General features: G+C 59.8%; 1 protein-coding gene across 1 annotated transcript in view; it reads left to right on the forward strand.

Annotated features, from left to right (window-relative positions):
- SRRM3 (serine/arginine repetitive matrix 3) overlaps positions 1 to 16,709 on the forward strand; it is a gene marked incomplete at its 3' end in the record, with an annotated part of 29,961 nt that overhangs the window by 7,746 nt on the left and 5,506 nt on the right. Inside the window, exons 2-11 of the mRNA XM_082327955.1 lie at positions 1,943 to 2,198; positions 5,402 to 5,503; positions 9,285 to 9,419; positions 9,576 to 9,656; positions 10,064 to 10,093; positions 10,507 to 10,575; positions 10,911 to 10,946; positions 11,728 to 11,778; positions 11,883 to 11,987; positions 12,575 to 12,746. Of these exons, the coding sequence (XP_082184081.1) occupies positions 1,975 to 2,198; positions 5,402 to 5,503; positions 9,285 to 9,419; positions 9,576 to 9,656; positions 10,064 to 10,093; positions 10,507 to 10,575; positions 10,911 to 10,946; positions 11,728 to 11,778; positions 11,883 to 11,987; positions 12,575 to 12,746 (1,005 nt within the window). The 5' untranslated portion in view covers positions 1,943 to 1,974. The remainder of the gene's footprint in view (positions 1 to 1,942; positions 2,199 to 5,401; positions 5,504 to 9,284; positions 9,420 to 9,575; positions 9,657 to 10,063; positions 10,094 to 10,506; positions 10,576 to 10,910; positions 10,947 to 11,727; positions 11,779 to 11,882; positions 11,988 to 12,574; positions 12,747 to 16,709) is intronic.

Here is a 16,709-nt window from a genome sequence, read left to right on the forward strand (position 1 = left end):
CTGCCCGCTCCTCCGCACCTCTGCAGAAATGAAGGCTGCTGGCTTCTCTCTGCACAGTAATAATGGGGAAAATAAAGGAAAAAAAAGCCTTGTAATTAAGCAGTCAGCTGCCGTCCTCCCTGGGCAGGCTTGTCAGGAGATAAATGAGTGTGTGGGGCAGCCGGTGGCAGCGGGAAAGCCGGGGATGTCCCTTGGGGATGCCGCGGGGTGGGAGATGCCTTCCCGCCAGGCTGGGACCCCCGTGACCCTGGGAAGGGCTCTGAGGTTTTTTCTCTCCTCAAACAGCAGAGAAACATCCTCGAAGCCTCTTGCGGGCGATCTGCGCTCCCACCCCGCCTCTGTCCCACCTGGCACGGCCATGGAAAGCTCTGACCTGCCTGGCGTCCTGCTGGAACGGCACAGCGGGAGCAGCGAGCCCTCCCCGGGCTCGAAACGGTGCAGATCAGTCCACGGTCCCTCTGTCCTGCCTTCACGCTCGGCTGAGGGATCTCTCCTTCCCCAGGCCAGCGTTTGGGCCCATCCTCGTTGGGCAGCGTGTCAGACACCCCGGGCATCGCGGGCAAGGGTTGGCCCCATGGGTGCTGCTTCCCTCGTAGGGAGAGGGATATCTGTCTTCTAACCACTCCCTGTAGCACCCCCTGAGATACAACGTTCAAGCAGCACCCATCCTTGGAAAAGCCTCTTCGGCAGGGTCCCCGGGATGGAAACACCCTGGAGAAGCAGCTGCTGACAAAAGCTGCATCTCTGAGCCCAGAGCCAGCTTGGAGAGCGAGGGAGGGTGCTCTGCCTTTGTCCCCGATCATTCCTCTTTGTCTAGGACTTTGCAGGAGAAGTGTTTGTGGGAGCCCCTGGAAAAGCCCAGGCGGTGCCTCTGCAGCCTAGCTGCTGCTGGTAATTAAGGCAGCAGATCTCCAGCGGGAGCATCCCATGCTGGGGAGAGGACTGGTGCTTTGGGCAGGGGAGTTGGGGCATCGCAGGACGGGGAGACCAAGGAACCCGCGCTCAGCCATGCACCGATGGCCTAAGGACATTGAGACGGGCTTGTATCTGTCTGGTTGATCCAGGGGATTTGGGAGCATCTCCTCCCCCAGGCTTGGGGAGCATCAGCCGGAGCCTCAGCGTGGCAATGCCGCTCGGGAATGGTTGTCCTCTTCCATGGGGTTATTTTTGGAGCCAGGTGAGGACACATTGACTGTGGTGGCTGAGGAAGGAGGCAGGGACATGTGAAGGTGAAAGAGCAGGGAGAAGGCAGGCAGGCAACAGTGTGATGCTGCTGCTTGGACAGGGAATCAGCCGGTGGGGACCCTCACCTCCCCTCACAGCTGGTGCCGGGCCATTGCCGGAGGGTGCTGGGCCATTGCCAAAAGGCATCAGTGGGCATTTGCTGGCTGGCCCGAACATTGGGATCTCCCATGGCCGTGTCCCCATGCAATGGGATATCCAAGGTCTTTGGGTCCATCCCCTTGCTAGCTGGGGACAGTGCCTGAGGATGTCCCCAGAGGGCTGTGAGGATGGATGCCTGCCCCTGCTTTGCACCCACGCCGGCAGGCAGCGGTGTTCCTGGGGCTCAGAGGGACGCCTGCCCGCCTGTCCTGCTGCTACTGTATGGCTCCGGGTGCCGCAGACCCGCGCTTTGCCAGGCTTTCCCTGGTACAAGGCTGGTGCAGAGCATCCTCCTCTCTTTCCCATGAGCCAGCCCTTGCAGCATGGAGATGGGAATAGCCCAGCCTTGCTTTGCAGGTGGGGAAACTGAGGCAAAGGGCAGGAAGGGCGCTGGCAGAAAACCCAGATCTCTCAGTCATCATCTCTCCATCAACCTGTGTGTCCACACCTCTTTTGAGACAAATTTTGCCTTCAGGTCCTAGTGGGGTCCCCTCACCATTGCAGGGTGAGAGGGAAGCCAGGGCAGGGACTGACCCCCAACTCTTTCTCTCCCTCCCAGGTGCTGCCGGTGGCGAGGCCACCCACGTCAGCATGGCTCTCTACAACAACGGGGCCGACGTGCCTTCGCCCCAGGAAGCCTCCAATGGCTTCTCACAGCCCAGTGCCTCGGGTACATGGCACAAGGGCGAGGAGGAGGTGCGGCTGGTGGAGCCCAGCCTGGTGAAGAAGGCTCACCGGGAAATCCTGGACCATGAGCGCAAGCGGCGGGTGGAGCTGAAGTGCATGGAGCTGCAGGAGATGATGGAGGAGCAGGGGTGAGTGGCAGGGGCTCAGGGCTGGGCTGGAGATGGACTCTGTGGCTTGGGATCCTTTTGACCCACTTGTACCTTGTTATCCCCCCTTTTTCTTCCCTAAAAAAATACCTTAATGTGGCAGATGTCCCCAGTTGGAAGTAAATCCACTTTGGGGTGTATCGGACATCTTTGGGGTGGACTGGTGGATTGGTTTGTGAAGCTAAATGCCTCCATGAAGTGCAGACCTAGGAGTGCATCTACACATGTGTTGGAGGCTTGCTCCAACCCCTCCACTCAGAAATCTGGGCTCCCAGCTTGTCATGCCAGCAAAGTGGAGGCAGGAAGGAGGCAGCCATCAGTGCTGTCCGGCCCGTGCCCCGCATGCCTGGGAAGGGAGATGGTCCTGCTCTGTCTCTTGTGTTGGGGAGATGAAGCAGAGCTGGGGTTTAGTCCCAGGTGGGGCTGTTTTGGTTGCTTCAGTTTGTCCTGCCTTCCTTCTCTCCCCCCCAGTTTTGGGGTGAGAGGATCCCTCCCATCCTGGCGTGCCCCTGGCTGTGCTCCATGAGCGGCTCCGCAGCCTTTGCTCTGCCCCGGGGTAGCAAAGGGCTAGGGGAAAGCCCGAGGGGCCGGAGAGCATCCCTGCCTGGGTGGGCAGGAGGGGCTGGGGGGCCAGTGAGGAGACCCCCATCCCCACCAGACCCATGGCCGTGCTGCTGGCTGCCCCATAGCTCCGGCACCAGCCAAACAGCCTGATCCCCCTGACAGCTCGCTAAAGCCTGATGGATGGAGCAAATTCTTCGGCACATGCGGGTAGACGGGGACTGGTATCAGCTGGGGAGAAGGAAAATGGATTGAGGGAAGGCTTCGCCAAGGCTTTCATTAAGAGCGCAAGCGTGACCTAGAATTAAATTGTCTCACACAGACTGGAATAATGATTGTGCCTAATTTGTTGTTATGGAAATAAATAAGGCTGACCTGGCGCCTTGGGGAGCCCAGAGCCTCCTGGTGGGTTCCCGCGCCCTACTAGGGATCTTACTACTAGTAGTATCATTACTGCGATAGGTAATAGCAATATTGCAGTTGGTATTGTTGTTATTGCTATAATTGCCTTTGCTATTATTAAGGCTATTAATAATGATGATGATGGTGATACACCGAAATGATAATATAATTACAGTAATAATCTTGGTCAACCTGGTTAATCCTCCGCCAGCTTTTGCCCTCCGCACAGGGCTCTCCGGGAGGGCTGCACGGGAAGCGCTTTGCACCCCTGAGGTTTCTGCCTGCGCCGGGGGCTGCATCCTGGCCACGGCCTCGGGGGAGTTATTGGCAAGGGCAGGGCCCCCGGGATGAACGGCTGTGACAGCAGAGGAGGTTTTGCAGGGATTTAAGCGCTCCCTTGTTTCCTTAAACGCCGATGGCTCCTCCTGCCTGCGCTGTACCCGGCTGCTGCTCACTCCGGGCTTCCTGCGTCGTTATTCCCTGCCTGCAGGCTGGATTTCTTTTCCAGAAAAGAAGCGTCAGCAGTTTTTCTTTCTTTCCCAAACCCATTCTATGTGTTAAATGCAAAACCAAAATCCCTCCAACGGGGTTATAAGCAGCACCAGGGGGTGCAGGAGGGAAGGGGCTGGTGGGGTGCTCCTGCCTCCATCACAGGATTGCAGGGTGCAGCAGGGGTTCCTCGCCTTGGCATTGGCCCCTGCAGATTTGCTAACGACCCAGCCACGGTGGCCCATCTGTCACCTCCTGTTTGGCCTCGCGTCCCCTCTCCAAGAGCATTGGCCGCGTCCGTAATACGCTGCAGCAAATACTTGTCTTCTCGGGCGGACATCTTCCAGCTGCTGCTGGCCGGCTGATACCTGTGGCACGGCTGGGGCTGGCGGGTCCGTCCTCGCAGGATGGCCGCACTCTGCCCAGGTGGCTGCACCGGTGGTGAGGGTATGGTGCAGAGCAGCATTTGGGGGTGCTGCCCTGTTTTCGGGGCCCCCCCATCCCCAGGCAGGGTGCAAGGTGAGGGGAAGCGTCTGGGGCTGCCTCCGTGCCCGGTTAGCTGCCCTTCTCCTGCATGGGAGTCCTGGCCAGCTGGGGAATTAATGAGAGCCTTTCAGTGCAAATGAGCTCGTTAATATTAATTTCCCTCTTCTCCCTGTTCCCCTTTGGGAACACTGCAGGGGATGCAGGTGCTCCTGTGTGGCCCTCTGCACCAAGAGGCACCCAAGGGCACCCAGGGGCACCGACGGTGCCGCGTAGGGCATCACCGTCCCCCGCACGGGCTCTGCGAAGTGCTAGCCTCAGGGACCGTGGGGCTCGGCGAGGCTGTGACACCCGGTTTTCTGGGCTTGTTAGCAGTGATGCTGATGGGACGTGATGGCGAGGATGGGCCGTAGGTGGTGTGGCTGAGTACAGGGACTCACACGGAGCCTAACCCCTTCCCTCCTGGAGCAGCAGGGTGGCGGTGACACAGGGCCTCTCTCCCTTCACCCTGTCCCCGGGGACGGTGCCGAGAGCACCACGGATCCCTCCACCGCATCCCTCCGTTTGGATGTTTTTGGTCGAAGGGGATCCTCAGGTGCCCTTGTGCAGCCACGCGATGCGGCACAGGACCGCCCACCCAGGGCTGTCACCCGTCCCTCCCCAGGGACGCCTCAGGGACGGCTGGAGTGCCGTGGTTTGCCGCGGCTGTTCTCAGATGCCAGGGACAAAGTGATTAGTGTCTCTCGTTAATAACCCTGCAGCGGCCTGAGTCAGCGTTTGGCGTTAGCGCAGAGCTGGCTCGGCTGCCGGGGCCCTGGCGCAGAGTGGGGACGAGCGAGGGAGGCTCGCAATGGGACGGAGGCGCTCGGTGCGAACCCCGGCCTTGCCAGCTGCGATGCTGGCACTGCTGAGGGGGTTCGGCAGCGATGTGCCCCAAAACCTGAGGCAGTGGGGGTGAATGGCAACCTCATGGTCATCCTCTTCTTTTACCCCTTCCTGATGTCCATTCTTCTGCCAAACACTGCTGGGAGGGGCAGGCAGGAGAGAGGAGGGCATGGAGGGTGCTGGCAGGGGACCAAGCAGAGAGACTTGCTCTTTTCCAGGCCCTGGTGACAGTCACCATGTCACCTCTCCTTCTGACTGGCCTCTTGGGCCACATGTCACTCCCAAAGGTATGGAGGTTCTCAGCAGGTCCCTGGGGAGTCCGTTCTCCGGCCACAGCAGCCCTGACCACGTCTTTGCCCATCCAGGTACTCTGAAGAGGAGATCCGGCAGAAAGTGGGGACCTTTCGGCAGATGCTGATGGAGAAGGAAGGCGTGCTCACCAGGGAGGACCAGCACGGGCGCCAAATGTAAGTGAGGCAGCTCCGAGTCGGCCCATCTGTGCATCCTGTCTGTCCCTCATCCCAGAGAGGCACATCCCAGATTGCCTCCAAGTATTGATGGATGGGCGGGTGGGCAGACGGATGGGTAGGTTGCTACAGAGAGGGTATGTATATAGGGATGGTTGGATAGATGGATGGAAATAGAGAGGGTATATAGGGTTGAGGGATGGATGGCTGGCTGTTTGGATCATTGGTTGTTTGGTTGGACGGTTGGTTGGTTGGACGATTGGTTGATTGGTTGGTCAGTTGGTTGGTTGGAGGCAGGGTTTGCCTCTCTGAAGAAGGATCCTACCTCTGGAGAGGTTAGAGGTTATCCTGCACTGGTCTTTTGGAGACCTCGGGGTGCTGTATAGAGAGGCCAGTGTTGCAATGCTGCTTTCACAGATGATGAAACTGAAGCACAGAAGGTCTTGATACTTGGCTCACCCCACCAGCCAGTGGCAGAGACCAAGCTGCAGGTTTGCTGTGCCTCACCTCTGCCCACTCCTGCCTCTTTGGGTCACCTCTCCCGCTCTCACTGGGGCTGAAATTGCAGCTTCTGCCTCCAGCCAGGCAAGGCCACCCATCTCCAGTCCTTGCTCTTAACTCTGTAGTGCAGAATAGTCCTCCTGTCTCCAGGTGTGAAGCTGGGGTATCTCAGCTTGGCTGGAGATGGTTTGGGAGGTTGGCTGCTGGTAATATTTATGTTAGCAATAATAATCATTAATAATAGTAATAATAAGTTGAGTTGAAGGTGCCCAGGCTGGATAAGCAGGGCTCGAGCTTGCTTTTCACCTGGATAGACCCAGAGCTTGCATCTCCATCAGGCTGGTGTAACCCCAAGGAGCCCCATGGAAGAAGCTTCTCCAAGGATTTCCTGTCCTGTGCCTCTGCCTCCTAATTGCTCCTCACGCTGCCTGGTCCCTGGGGGCTGCTTCTGCCCCAGGGGGGCTTGGGGCTCAGGTTTGGCGTCCAAAGCAGCCCAGCTTCTGCTGGGGACGTGCCACTCACTCCTCCTCCCCACACAGGACTGTCCCCAGCCTCGCAAGGGTCCACCCTGGCTCGATGATGATTTATCTGCGCGATGCTTAATGGCCCAGGCAGCGTGGCTGGCCCGGCGCGCACCATCCATCAGCCTGGAAACCAGGTCACTTGGGACAGGAATAGATGCTGCAGGTTCACTGAATATTAATGCTTCATTAGGGTCAGGAAATCAGGGCGAGGGGGGAGGCAGGGAAGCCGCGGTGGCGGGGAGAGCCTTCCTCCCACCGCTCAGCCGGCATGCCGGGCAGGGAGGTACACGGCTTGGCTGTGCCCAGCCCGGGATGGGGCGCATGACCCTGGGGCAGCACGAAGCATTCAGGGCCCTCCTCCAGGCAGGAAAAACCAAGGCATGGGGGAAAAAAACCCAACCTGCCCAGGTCACCAAGCATCAAGGCGAGGTGTTAACAAGTGGCCTTTGCCCGTGGGGTCATGAGTCATCTCCAGGGCATCTTCCTGGCAGGCTTGTTAGGGCTGGTGCTGTAAGGAACACAAAGGGAAGCCGAAGGTGTGTTAAGGTTACCCAAGCAGCCCTAGCTGTCACCTTTGTGGGCTTGCTTTTGCAATATGAAGGGTAATCATTAAAGATTAGCCCAGGGGCTATAAATAATAGTGCTGAGCTGGAAGGAGCAGTCTCAAAGCAAAGGATTGCTTGGGGGAGAGCAAAGCCGGAGGTGCTTGGAGGAGGCTGGTAGGAGCTCAGCCCAAAGGAGGTGGTTCCTCATGCAGTGGGGACCTGAGCTGCCGACATCCCTGCTGAAGGATGTCCTTGGTGCAAAAGGTCTGCGCTGGTTGAAGAGGCTGGGCAAGGGAGTCAAATAAACTTTAAATAAAGAGCACCAGCCCTCGTGGTGGCTGGGAGAGTACTCAGTGAAACACCTCATGGGCTGGTCCTGCTCCAACACATCTCTGGACTTTTACAGGCTGCCAGGACTATGAGTCTGAACCAGCTGCTCTTGTTTCAAAGCAGATGCGGAAGCTCAGCATCATCTGAAAAACTCCTCAGGGGAAACTGAGGCACTGAGCAGAGCCGTGACCACCTGAGTCCCCAGCTTGGTCTCTGTGCTCCTCCAGCTCCCGTCTCTGTGTGTGCACAGCCCAGTGATACAGCCTGGTCCCCAAGGAGTAACTGCTTGATGGACAGGCTGGTGGGATTGAAAACAAACGCGAGCGTGTGCCAGGCAGGGAGGGATAATTGGGGCAGCACAAGCCCGTCTTGAGCCGCTGAGCACAGCTAATGGGTGAGATGCTGGCAGCAGGCTCTGGCGTGGAGCACTGCTTGCTCATGGAGCAGAGAGTCCAACAGGGAATTATCCCTGCTCGCTCCTCTCTTTTCCTCTTTTCTCCCCCTTCCCATGGTTGGGTGGGTGGTTGAAAGGCTGTTCCTGCTCTTGGGGCATGGCCAAGGCAGGAGTCGCTTGGAGAGGACCCAGAAAGCCATGGCTGCGGTGCAGAAGGGAGCCTAAGATCTGCTTGAGCGATCATCCACGGTCAGGAGGAGGATGCCTCGCTTCTAGTTTTGGTCCAAACCATTTTAATTGGGTTAAACAGCCCAGGGCCTGCCTGCAGCCAGGGATGCCAACACGTGCAGCTCTCAGATCTGCTGTCTGGGGCTGGAAGCATCCCTTTGCTTGGCCAGAGGCGCTGGCAGGGCTCCCAAGGGACCCGTGCCGTGGGGGCTGTGCTTCTCCACCAACATCCCCGGCTGCATGCCTCTGGGCTGGGAAGGGCAGAGGAGCCCACATCAGGTTTCCAAGGGCAAATGTCCCTTGGGAAGCAAGTGCCTGGGCTGGTGTGATGCTAGGCACCCTCCAGGCATGGTCCCATCTGCTACGGTTCCCTCCAGATCACCTGGATGGCCGCATCCCACCTGGGGGTGAGATGTCCTACATCCCCCAAGAACAAATGAGAGGCCGCCGGGGGGATTTGATGCTGCTCCAGGGGCTGATGGCAGAGGAGGACCGGGGAGGTGGGGGATGGCAGGGAGAGGCTGGGCAGGGGACTCCTGGGTCCCTCCTGCCTGCCTGGTCCAGCTGCCAGGCCTCTGCCAAGCCCTGCCCGCAGCCCTGGTAGTCAATGGCAACCTCCCGCTGGTTTCCATGGCAGCGGGAAAAATTAATGCTGACGAAGTCGCTCAGGAGGGAGAGGAGACCCCTGTGGCTTCAGGCCTGATGTCGCCCCTCCCCATCTTGGCTGGCCCAGGGGGCACATCACCCATCACCTGCCTGAAGCACCAGTGCCGAGCCGGCGGCACGCTGGGGTGCTGGCCTCAAAGCCCGGATCATCCTGGGCAGCTCCCGCCGGCGGGTGGATAATCCCCCGAAACCCCCAAGCCTCCTGCCAGCTCCTCTCACCCTAATCCAGCCCTGCCGCCTACCTGGGCTGACCCCCAGGCCCCACTCAGCCCCGGCGCTTGGGCAGTGCCAAAAGGGGAGATGGTGGCCCGAGCCCCATGGCATCCCTGTGCCAGCCTGGTGGGGATTTACTGCAGGGACAGGAGCCCCAGGAAGGCCCTGAAAAGACCCCACCATATGGCGACATCACGGGGATTTGCTGAATGTGGACCTCAAGTGATGTGACCAAGGTCCCCTGGGGATGCTGTGGCAGAGGGGATGTCCCCCAGCTCCTGCAGCCGCACCGGGGCTACCCCAGGCTTCCCCCCAGCTGCTCCAGTGGGAAACGGGGAACAGGGAACCCCGAATTAATCCTGCGCTTCCTCCTTTGACAGCGTGATAGAGAACCATCATGGGGCAGACGGGGAGGAGTACGCGGCAGAGTACCCCAACTACGGCGAGGGCTGTCTGCTGCAGTGTGACTGCTCGGCCGAGTGCTACCGCGAGGACAGTGGCCACCGCGAGTACAGGTCCGGCCAGAACCACAGCAGGGATTTTGGGGAGTGGGTGTGCACAGGCGGGGATGTCTCTCTGCCTGCCAGGTCCCCACTGGGGGACATGGAGGCCAGGAGAGCCCCGGGTGGCCATTCCTTCTCACCCTGACCCTGCCTGCCTTCTTCTCGCAGGCTGAAAAGACGCTCGAGCAGCTCCACCTCTCCTCCGCCCAAGAAGAAAAAGAAAAAGAAATCGGGTCACCGCCGGAGCCGGTGAGTCCCTGGCTGTCCCTGCCCTGTCCCCTCTCCCAGGAGGCTGACCCCTTCCCCAGGCTCCGGTGAGGCAAGTCCCCTGACTTTGGGGGGCAGCGCACCCCCAAATGTGCACCCTGAAGAGGTGCAATGCATCTGCATGCACTGGTGGTGCAACACGCACATGTGTGCACACACACAGTGCCGTGGGATGCACTGTCAGCCCACCCAACTGCACAGACTGGTGGGACCTTGCCCAGTCCATGCTGGGAAGGAGCCAGCTGCTGCAGGGCACAGCACCGGGCAGGATTTGGCTTCCTGAAGGGTCTGGCTCCATCCACCCGCTGGTTGCCTCCCTGGTTAGTGCTGGCTGGCTGGGCAGAACACTGTCCCTAACGTCCCTTTCTTCTCTGCCTTCCCCACGGCAGCAAAAAGAGGAAACCTGGCTCGGAGCGCAGGTGAGTGCCCGCCGGGCTGGGTGGGCTGCGGGGTCCCCGCTGGGTATGCAGGGCCACCAGGCACGGGCTGGCCTCTGCTACGCACTGTGCCCCTCTGAAATCCCAGTGGGAATTGGCCACCCTGTCTCCTGCTGGAGGCTGCGGAGCCCACGAGGTGGCAATGGGACACAGCAGGATTTGGGCACTCTGGCACCAAAGGCAGCCAGAGCCCTTCTGCTAAAAGCCCGTTTTTATCCCCCACCTCAAATCCCCCCCAGGAAATAATTGCCATGCGATGTTCGTGCATCCCGTGGGTGGTCCAGGGGAAGCAGGGTGCTGGGCGGCGGCAGGACAGGGCTCCCCTGAGCCACAGGGATGGGGCTAGGGCGTCCCTTGCTCCCCACTCAAGGGCACCCACTTTTTTCCCCCCCTAGCTGTGACAGCTCTTCACCCATCCGCAAGGAGAAGAAAAAGAAGACTGGAAAGAAACACAGACGCGACAGGTAGGATAGACACCACAATGGACTGGGGACAGCCGGACTGGTTGGGGACAGAAGGATTGGTTGGGGACAGAAGGGCTGGTTGGGGACAGTGGGGCTGGTTGGTGACTGCCAGGCCCTTGTGCTGGGGCGGGATGGAGGCATGGACAGGGATGGATGCTGATGGCTCTTCTTGGGGCCATCACCTCCTCACAGCATCTGTCACCTGCCCCATCCAGCAGCCCATCTTGGGGACACCCCTCTGCCCTTGTCCCCATCCCCTGGGGCTGCCTGGCCTTCGCTCCCTGCTGGCCGGCTCAGTGTGTCTCCTTCATCTCTGCCTCCTCTTCATCCCTCAGGTCTGAGTCGGGGTCGCGGAAGAAGAGAAGACACAGGTGAGAGTGATGGCTGCTGGGAGCCACCCCACTGCCACCAGTGCTGGCTGCCAGCTTCCCCTGTCAGGGACCCCCTGTCGCCTGCCATCCCGCTGTCCCCATCCCCTCCGCCCGTGGGGACAGACCCCATGCCACCGGGCAGGGGATGGACCTGTTGGGCACGGTGGGTGTAAGCGTGGGCTGCCATCACCCACCGTCTGTCTGTCTGTCCCTTGACTGGTGAGTGTCCCCCTCACCCCACAGACGGGCACCGCTGGGCGTCTCCCACTCTTGGAGGTCACACAGGGCCACTCTGGGCATCTGCAGGGTCCCACAGGGTCCTGAATGTCCCCCAGGGGAGAAGGAGTGACACCAGGCAGCCATGCCAGGACAAGCCCTGGCTGTGCCCTGCTCTGTGGGTGCCAGTACCGCTGTTTTAGGGTGAAAGAAGTAAAAATCAGGCAAAGGGTGCCCAGGCAGGCAGAGGGGCTCAGAGGAGGCTGGCACGGGGTGAGGTGAGCGGAGGGGTGACAACAGGCCCGAGCCCTGTGGATGCCAAGCAGAGCTGGTCCCCCCCTTCCCACTGCCACCCCCTCCCGCCCGGCCTCACCAACCGGCACGTGGTTGGTCGCGCGAAAGCCAGCTAGGACCCCCACCATGGTTTGAAGCTTGGTGGAGCCCAGCTCCAGGCAGGTCATCCCCATTGCTCCTTCTGCAGCCTTGGTGGCTCTGGGGCGTGCTGAGGAAGACCCCCAGGCACTGCCCCCGCTCCAGCCTCTTCAGCTTGTGGCTCTTCCCACAGGTCCCGGAGCCCTAAGAACAAACGGAAAGAGAAAAACAAAGAGCGCAAGAGGTGAGGGGCCGGCATGGTGGGTGGAGCGGGGCGGTGTGCCCCCCTGTGTGCCCCGCCGCAGCGGCTCAGCCTGCCCTTCGGCCCCATGGCCGCCCTCTCTGCAGGTCCCGCAGTGAGTCCCCAGCCTGGCGCTCACACCGTCGCAGCTCCTGCAGCTCCCACAGCGCCTCACTCTCCTCTGACGACAGCGGCTCCAAATCCCCCAGCAGGTAGGAGCAGCCTGGGACCCCCACCCTCACTGCCAGCGGCCCCCCAGCCTCCATTTCAGGGGGCAAGGAGGAAGGTGGCAGAGGTGTCCCCATGGTGGGGACCCTTATGGGATGGAGGGCAGGGAGGTGGGTGGCAGAGCTGTCCCCATGATGGGGATCTTTGGGGATGGAGGGTGGAGAGGCAGGTGGCAGAGATGTCCCTGGGATGGGGACCCTTATGGGATGGAGGACATGGAGGTGGGTGGCAGAGCTGTCCCCACAAGAGGGACCCCTGGGGATGGAGGGTGGGGAGGGAGGTGGCAGAGATGTCTCCAGGATGGGGATCCTCAGGGGGATGAAGGGGAGCAGGATGGTGCTGTGGTGTCTGGGGGGGTTTGGGAACGCGGTGCCTGGCTGGGGTTTCAATATTGAACTAGAGAAAGCACAAACCACCAATTTTCACCCCATTTCTTGCATTGGCAAACCATGCCCCGCCATCTGAGCCGGGGCTTGCAGCCAGCAGCCCTGCTGGAGCCGGGCGAAGGGCAATGCCATGCCAGGCTCGGGGCAGGGGGAATGCCAGCGGCTCATGGTGCGGTGCCCCGCAGGCTAAGCCCCAAGCGCCGGCAGGATGGCCCCAAGGGCAGCAGCGCCCGCTCCAGCCGCAGCCCGTCCTCCCCCTCGCCCCGCCGCTCGGCCTCACCGCACCAGAACGGGCACAAGGGCAGCGCCCAGAACGGCCGCCACAGCCACGGCGCCCCGCTCCCGGAGCCCTCGGATGTACGTAGGCTTTTCTTGGATCACCGTTCGCTTCCCTCCCTTCCTCCCTCTGCAGGACCCCCTCACCCCGGCTCTCCTCTCCCCTCCTTCCCCACTCACTCGGCTGCCCCCTCGCCCAGCCGGGGCACATGAGGGGATGCGGGGTGCAGGCTGCACCTCCCCAGCACCCATCAACCTTCCGCTGGGTGCATGGTCCCCCTGGGGGAGCCAGCCCATCACCTCGGGGCAGGTATCGGGGCAGCCAACAGATCATCCCCCCCACAAAACAACACATCACTCTGCGGATGTCACCCCCCGGGAACGAGGGCTCGGCAAGCCAGGGTCACCGCTGGGCTCAGCAGCTCCCTGGGAGGGGACTGAGCCCAAACAGCCAAGAAATGGGTAAAGCTGGAAAATTCTTGTTTCCCCACCAGCCCCAACCCTCCCCAGCGCAAAGGTGCCAGCACCAGCGCTCAGGGACCCAGCACCCAGTTTGTGCCCAGTCTGGGCACTGGGGTTAGGCCAGATAGGGTTTGGAGGGGGTTTGGTGCTGGGTGCTCAGACTTCTGGAACTCAGGGTCCCCATGGCAGGTGACCTCGGAGCTAGGTGTCCCCGGCTCTGCCTCGGCACCCCAGGGGTCCCAGTGAAGCCCAGGGGGCTGCTCCCACACTGGGTGGGGCAAAGTCCTAACCCAGCAGGACCAAGGGACCAGCCCCAGTATAACCAGTGCCGGGGTGGTGAGGAGCCCACTGTGGCTAGCAGGGGGCTGGAGGCAAGGCTGAGCGAAGGCAGCATGCTGGGGGAATCCCACTATTGGGGGGCACACAGGTCCCCGCTTGCCCCAGGGGACTTTATTCCCACGGACGAGGCGTTGCGGGGGTGCTCCCGGGCTGGCAGCACCCAACGCTGCCACCCCAATGCCTGTGGGGCTGGGGGCACCCCAGAAAACAGGGCCAGGAGGCCCCCACCCCATACTCACATCCCCTTCGCCCTCCCTGGCTCCCCAGCCCCAGCCCAGCACCCAGCACCCCCAGCAGCACCCAGCACCCTGCCCGCCTCTCGGGGCAACTCTCTGCTTTCTTTTTTCCTGTGGTTTCGGCTGGGACGTGGGGGGGTTCGGGTGCCGAGCACCCACCCAGGCACCCAGCTTGCCCTGCTCTCCCCCTGCCCACCACCCCCAGCACCCAGCATCGCCCAGGCCGCCGAGCTCCCACAGCTCCCCGGCACCAGCGGGACTTTTCTCCAACAACTTTCTCTCTCTTTCTCTCTCTCTCTTCTTTCTCTCTCTGGTTTCTATTTTTTATTTTTTTTTTCTTTTTAATCCCATCTGTGTTTTTCTTTAGCCTCCCATTTGAAAAAAACCCAAACGGTAATATACACTTCCATTTCTTGCTCAGCAGAAGCAGGGACGAGGGGGAGGGAAGGGCAATGAAACGTGCTTTTTTTCCCCCCTTGTTTTAGTTTCCTTTCTCATGATTTCTTTTCTTTTCCCTTGTGATGTACAGAAATGCAAACGATATATATCTCTCTTATTTTTTCCCCCCCTGTCGTCGTCGTGTTGTTCTAGAATTTTTTGCTTTTGTGTGTGTTAATGTGGAGAAGGAAAAAAAAAGCAGATGTGTTTTCTAAATATTTACGACCGCTGAACATTGTATTTCCATTTTCTATATTTTGAACAAGGAATTTAAAAGGGAAGATAACCGAGCAGCTTTACACCACAAAGGTAGCGGGCTCGCTTCGATATCATGGAGTGAATTGCCCTTTGCCTCCTTGAATTGGCTACTGCCCCATTGCCTCGGCTGGCGGCCGGATCCTGCTGCCGTGGGGGTGGTTTTCCTCCACAGCTGCAGGATGAGGCCGTTGGGTGCTGGGTTATCCACCCCCCCCAAGCCGAGCACCTTGCGGCCGTCCCACACCCGGGCACCCGCACCCTGCATCCCGGTAGGATGGGTGCTGAGCATCCTCGGTACCCGCCCCCCCTGCCACAGACCCCCCAAAAGCTCCAGACTCAGCCCGTCCCCCGGGTGAGCCGTGCCCCCCCCAGCACCCCCAGAGCCGCTGGGAGGAAGGGGTGCCCCGGGGTGCTGCGCGGCGTTGCCTTCCCTTTTAAATACCCGGTCCCGTCTCCATCCATCCATCCCTGCTGCCTTCCCCAGCCTTCCTCCCGGGTCTCTCCTCCTCCTCGCCCACACACACCCTCCGGCCCCTCTTTCTCTCCGGTTTTCTTTGGGCCGACACAACCCAACAACCCTCGCCATGTCCCACCTCCATCCATCGCCTTCCCTGCATGTTATCCGGGACTTTGCCATGTTATATAGCGACTTTTTAAGACTGAAATGCAGCCGGGTTACAGACAGCAGCCAGCAAACCCCGCCGCAGCCAGCCCGCTCGGCGGCCGGCCACAACCTTTCCATTTAAAAAAAGAAAAATTAAAAAAAAAAGCTAACGAGACCAATTTTAAAATTAAGAAAAATCTAAGCAAAGCAAACGGGATTAGCCGAGGGGTCTGGATCGCCGTACTAAAGAGTCCTTGTCTTTTTCCCATTCTGCCCTCCAAATGTGGAGATTATTGTTTTCTTTTTTTATTATCGCATTCCTGTCACTGCCAATTGCGAAGGTAGGTATTTCGTCCACCTCTGCACGTTCACTTCTGCAGATGAGCCTGTTGAAAAGCACCGTAGCTTGATTTAATGTTATTTTCTCTTTCTTTCTGACTTTCTTTCTCTTTCTTTCACGCTCTCCTCTGTCTCTCTTTCATTTTGTCTCTTTTTGGTGGCTATATATAATTTTTTTTGATTTGTATGGTTTCCCCAGTTAGCTGCAAAGCCATGCTCTTCTCTTACGTTCTTTATTTATATTTTTTTCCCTGTCCACGTAATATTTTTTTCTTTCTTCCCCCCTTTTCTCTTCCCCGTCTCCTCGTGCCGTCGGTAGAATGCATTTCTGTGTCTTTCAGCCCTCCAACTTTGTGTTCGTTTCCATCCAAGGGCCGAGCACGGCTGCTCCGTTCGAGCCCCCCCTTAGGGGCCGGGTAACGAAGGCGACCATCATTAGTGAGAAATAGGGGCAGCGGCCAGAGCCCACGGGTGGGAGCAGCAGCAGATCCTGCGCACAGGGGGTTTCGGGGTGGATGGATGGGGCAAGAAATGAGAAATTTGGGGAGATGTGTGGGTTTAGCCCCTCCTCAGGCCATGGCGGACAGAAAAAAAAACCCAACCCAGGGAAAATATTGGGGGGCTGCAACAGGGAAAGGTTGAAATCTTTCTCTGTGGAGAGAGACAGGTCCAGGGCGTCACAGGCCCCGAGGGGCAGGGGATGGCATCCCAGACCCAGCCGTCCCAGCCCCGCAAGCCCCCAGCGTGTGTTTTCCCTTTTGGGCCAGGCCTTTGCCGATTTGGTTTTATTTGGGATGTTTCTCCTTTCGTTGCCTTCCTGCACGCCTGGGCAGGAGACCCCTCCGCCCCCGCCCCAGGGTCTGGGTGGGAACCCCACGTCCCGCAGCCCGAGCCCGCGGCGTGGCCAGCCGGCACCAAAATACTGCCCTGGGAAAGAGAAAAACCCTCTCTTTCACTCTTCTTCTTCCTCTTCTTCTTCTTCTTCTTCATCTTTGCTTTTATTTTTCCCTGCCTGGACACGGGGCTGGGCACGGGCTCAGCTGAACCCCCCTTCCAGGGCTGCTGCATCCCCTCGGAGGGGTCCGTGTCCCGCAGCGCTTGCAGGGCAGCTTGTGCCATGGGCAGGGCCGGCCATCGCCGCCAGCCTCCCCCCTCACTGGAGCGATTGCAACAGCAGCAGATTGTTAAAAGATGACCCCCCAAATCCCCCCATTTTGGCTCCAGCAGGCTGGTGTGCGGCTGGAAGGGTTGGCTTATCCATGGGGACAAGGAGGTGATGGGGGACATGCCACTGGGGGGGTGCAGAGCGGCTCGTGTGACCCCTCCCTGCCTCGGGATGCTTGGGGACGCGGTGGCCTCGTGTCCTTT

Source organism: Platalea leucorodia (assembly GCF_965183815.1).
Source record: "Platalea leucorodia genome assembly, chromosome: 16".
Taxonomy (NCBI): domain Eukaryota; kingdom Metazoa; phylum Chordata; class Aves; order Pelecaniformes; family Threskiornithidae; genus Platalea; species Platalea leucorodia.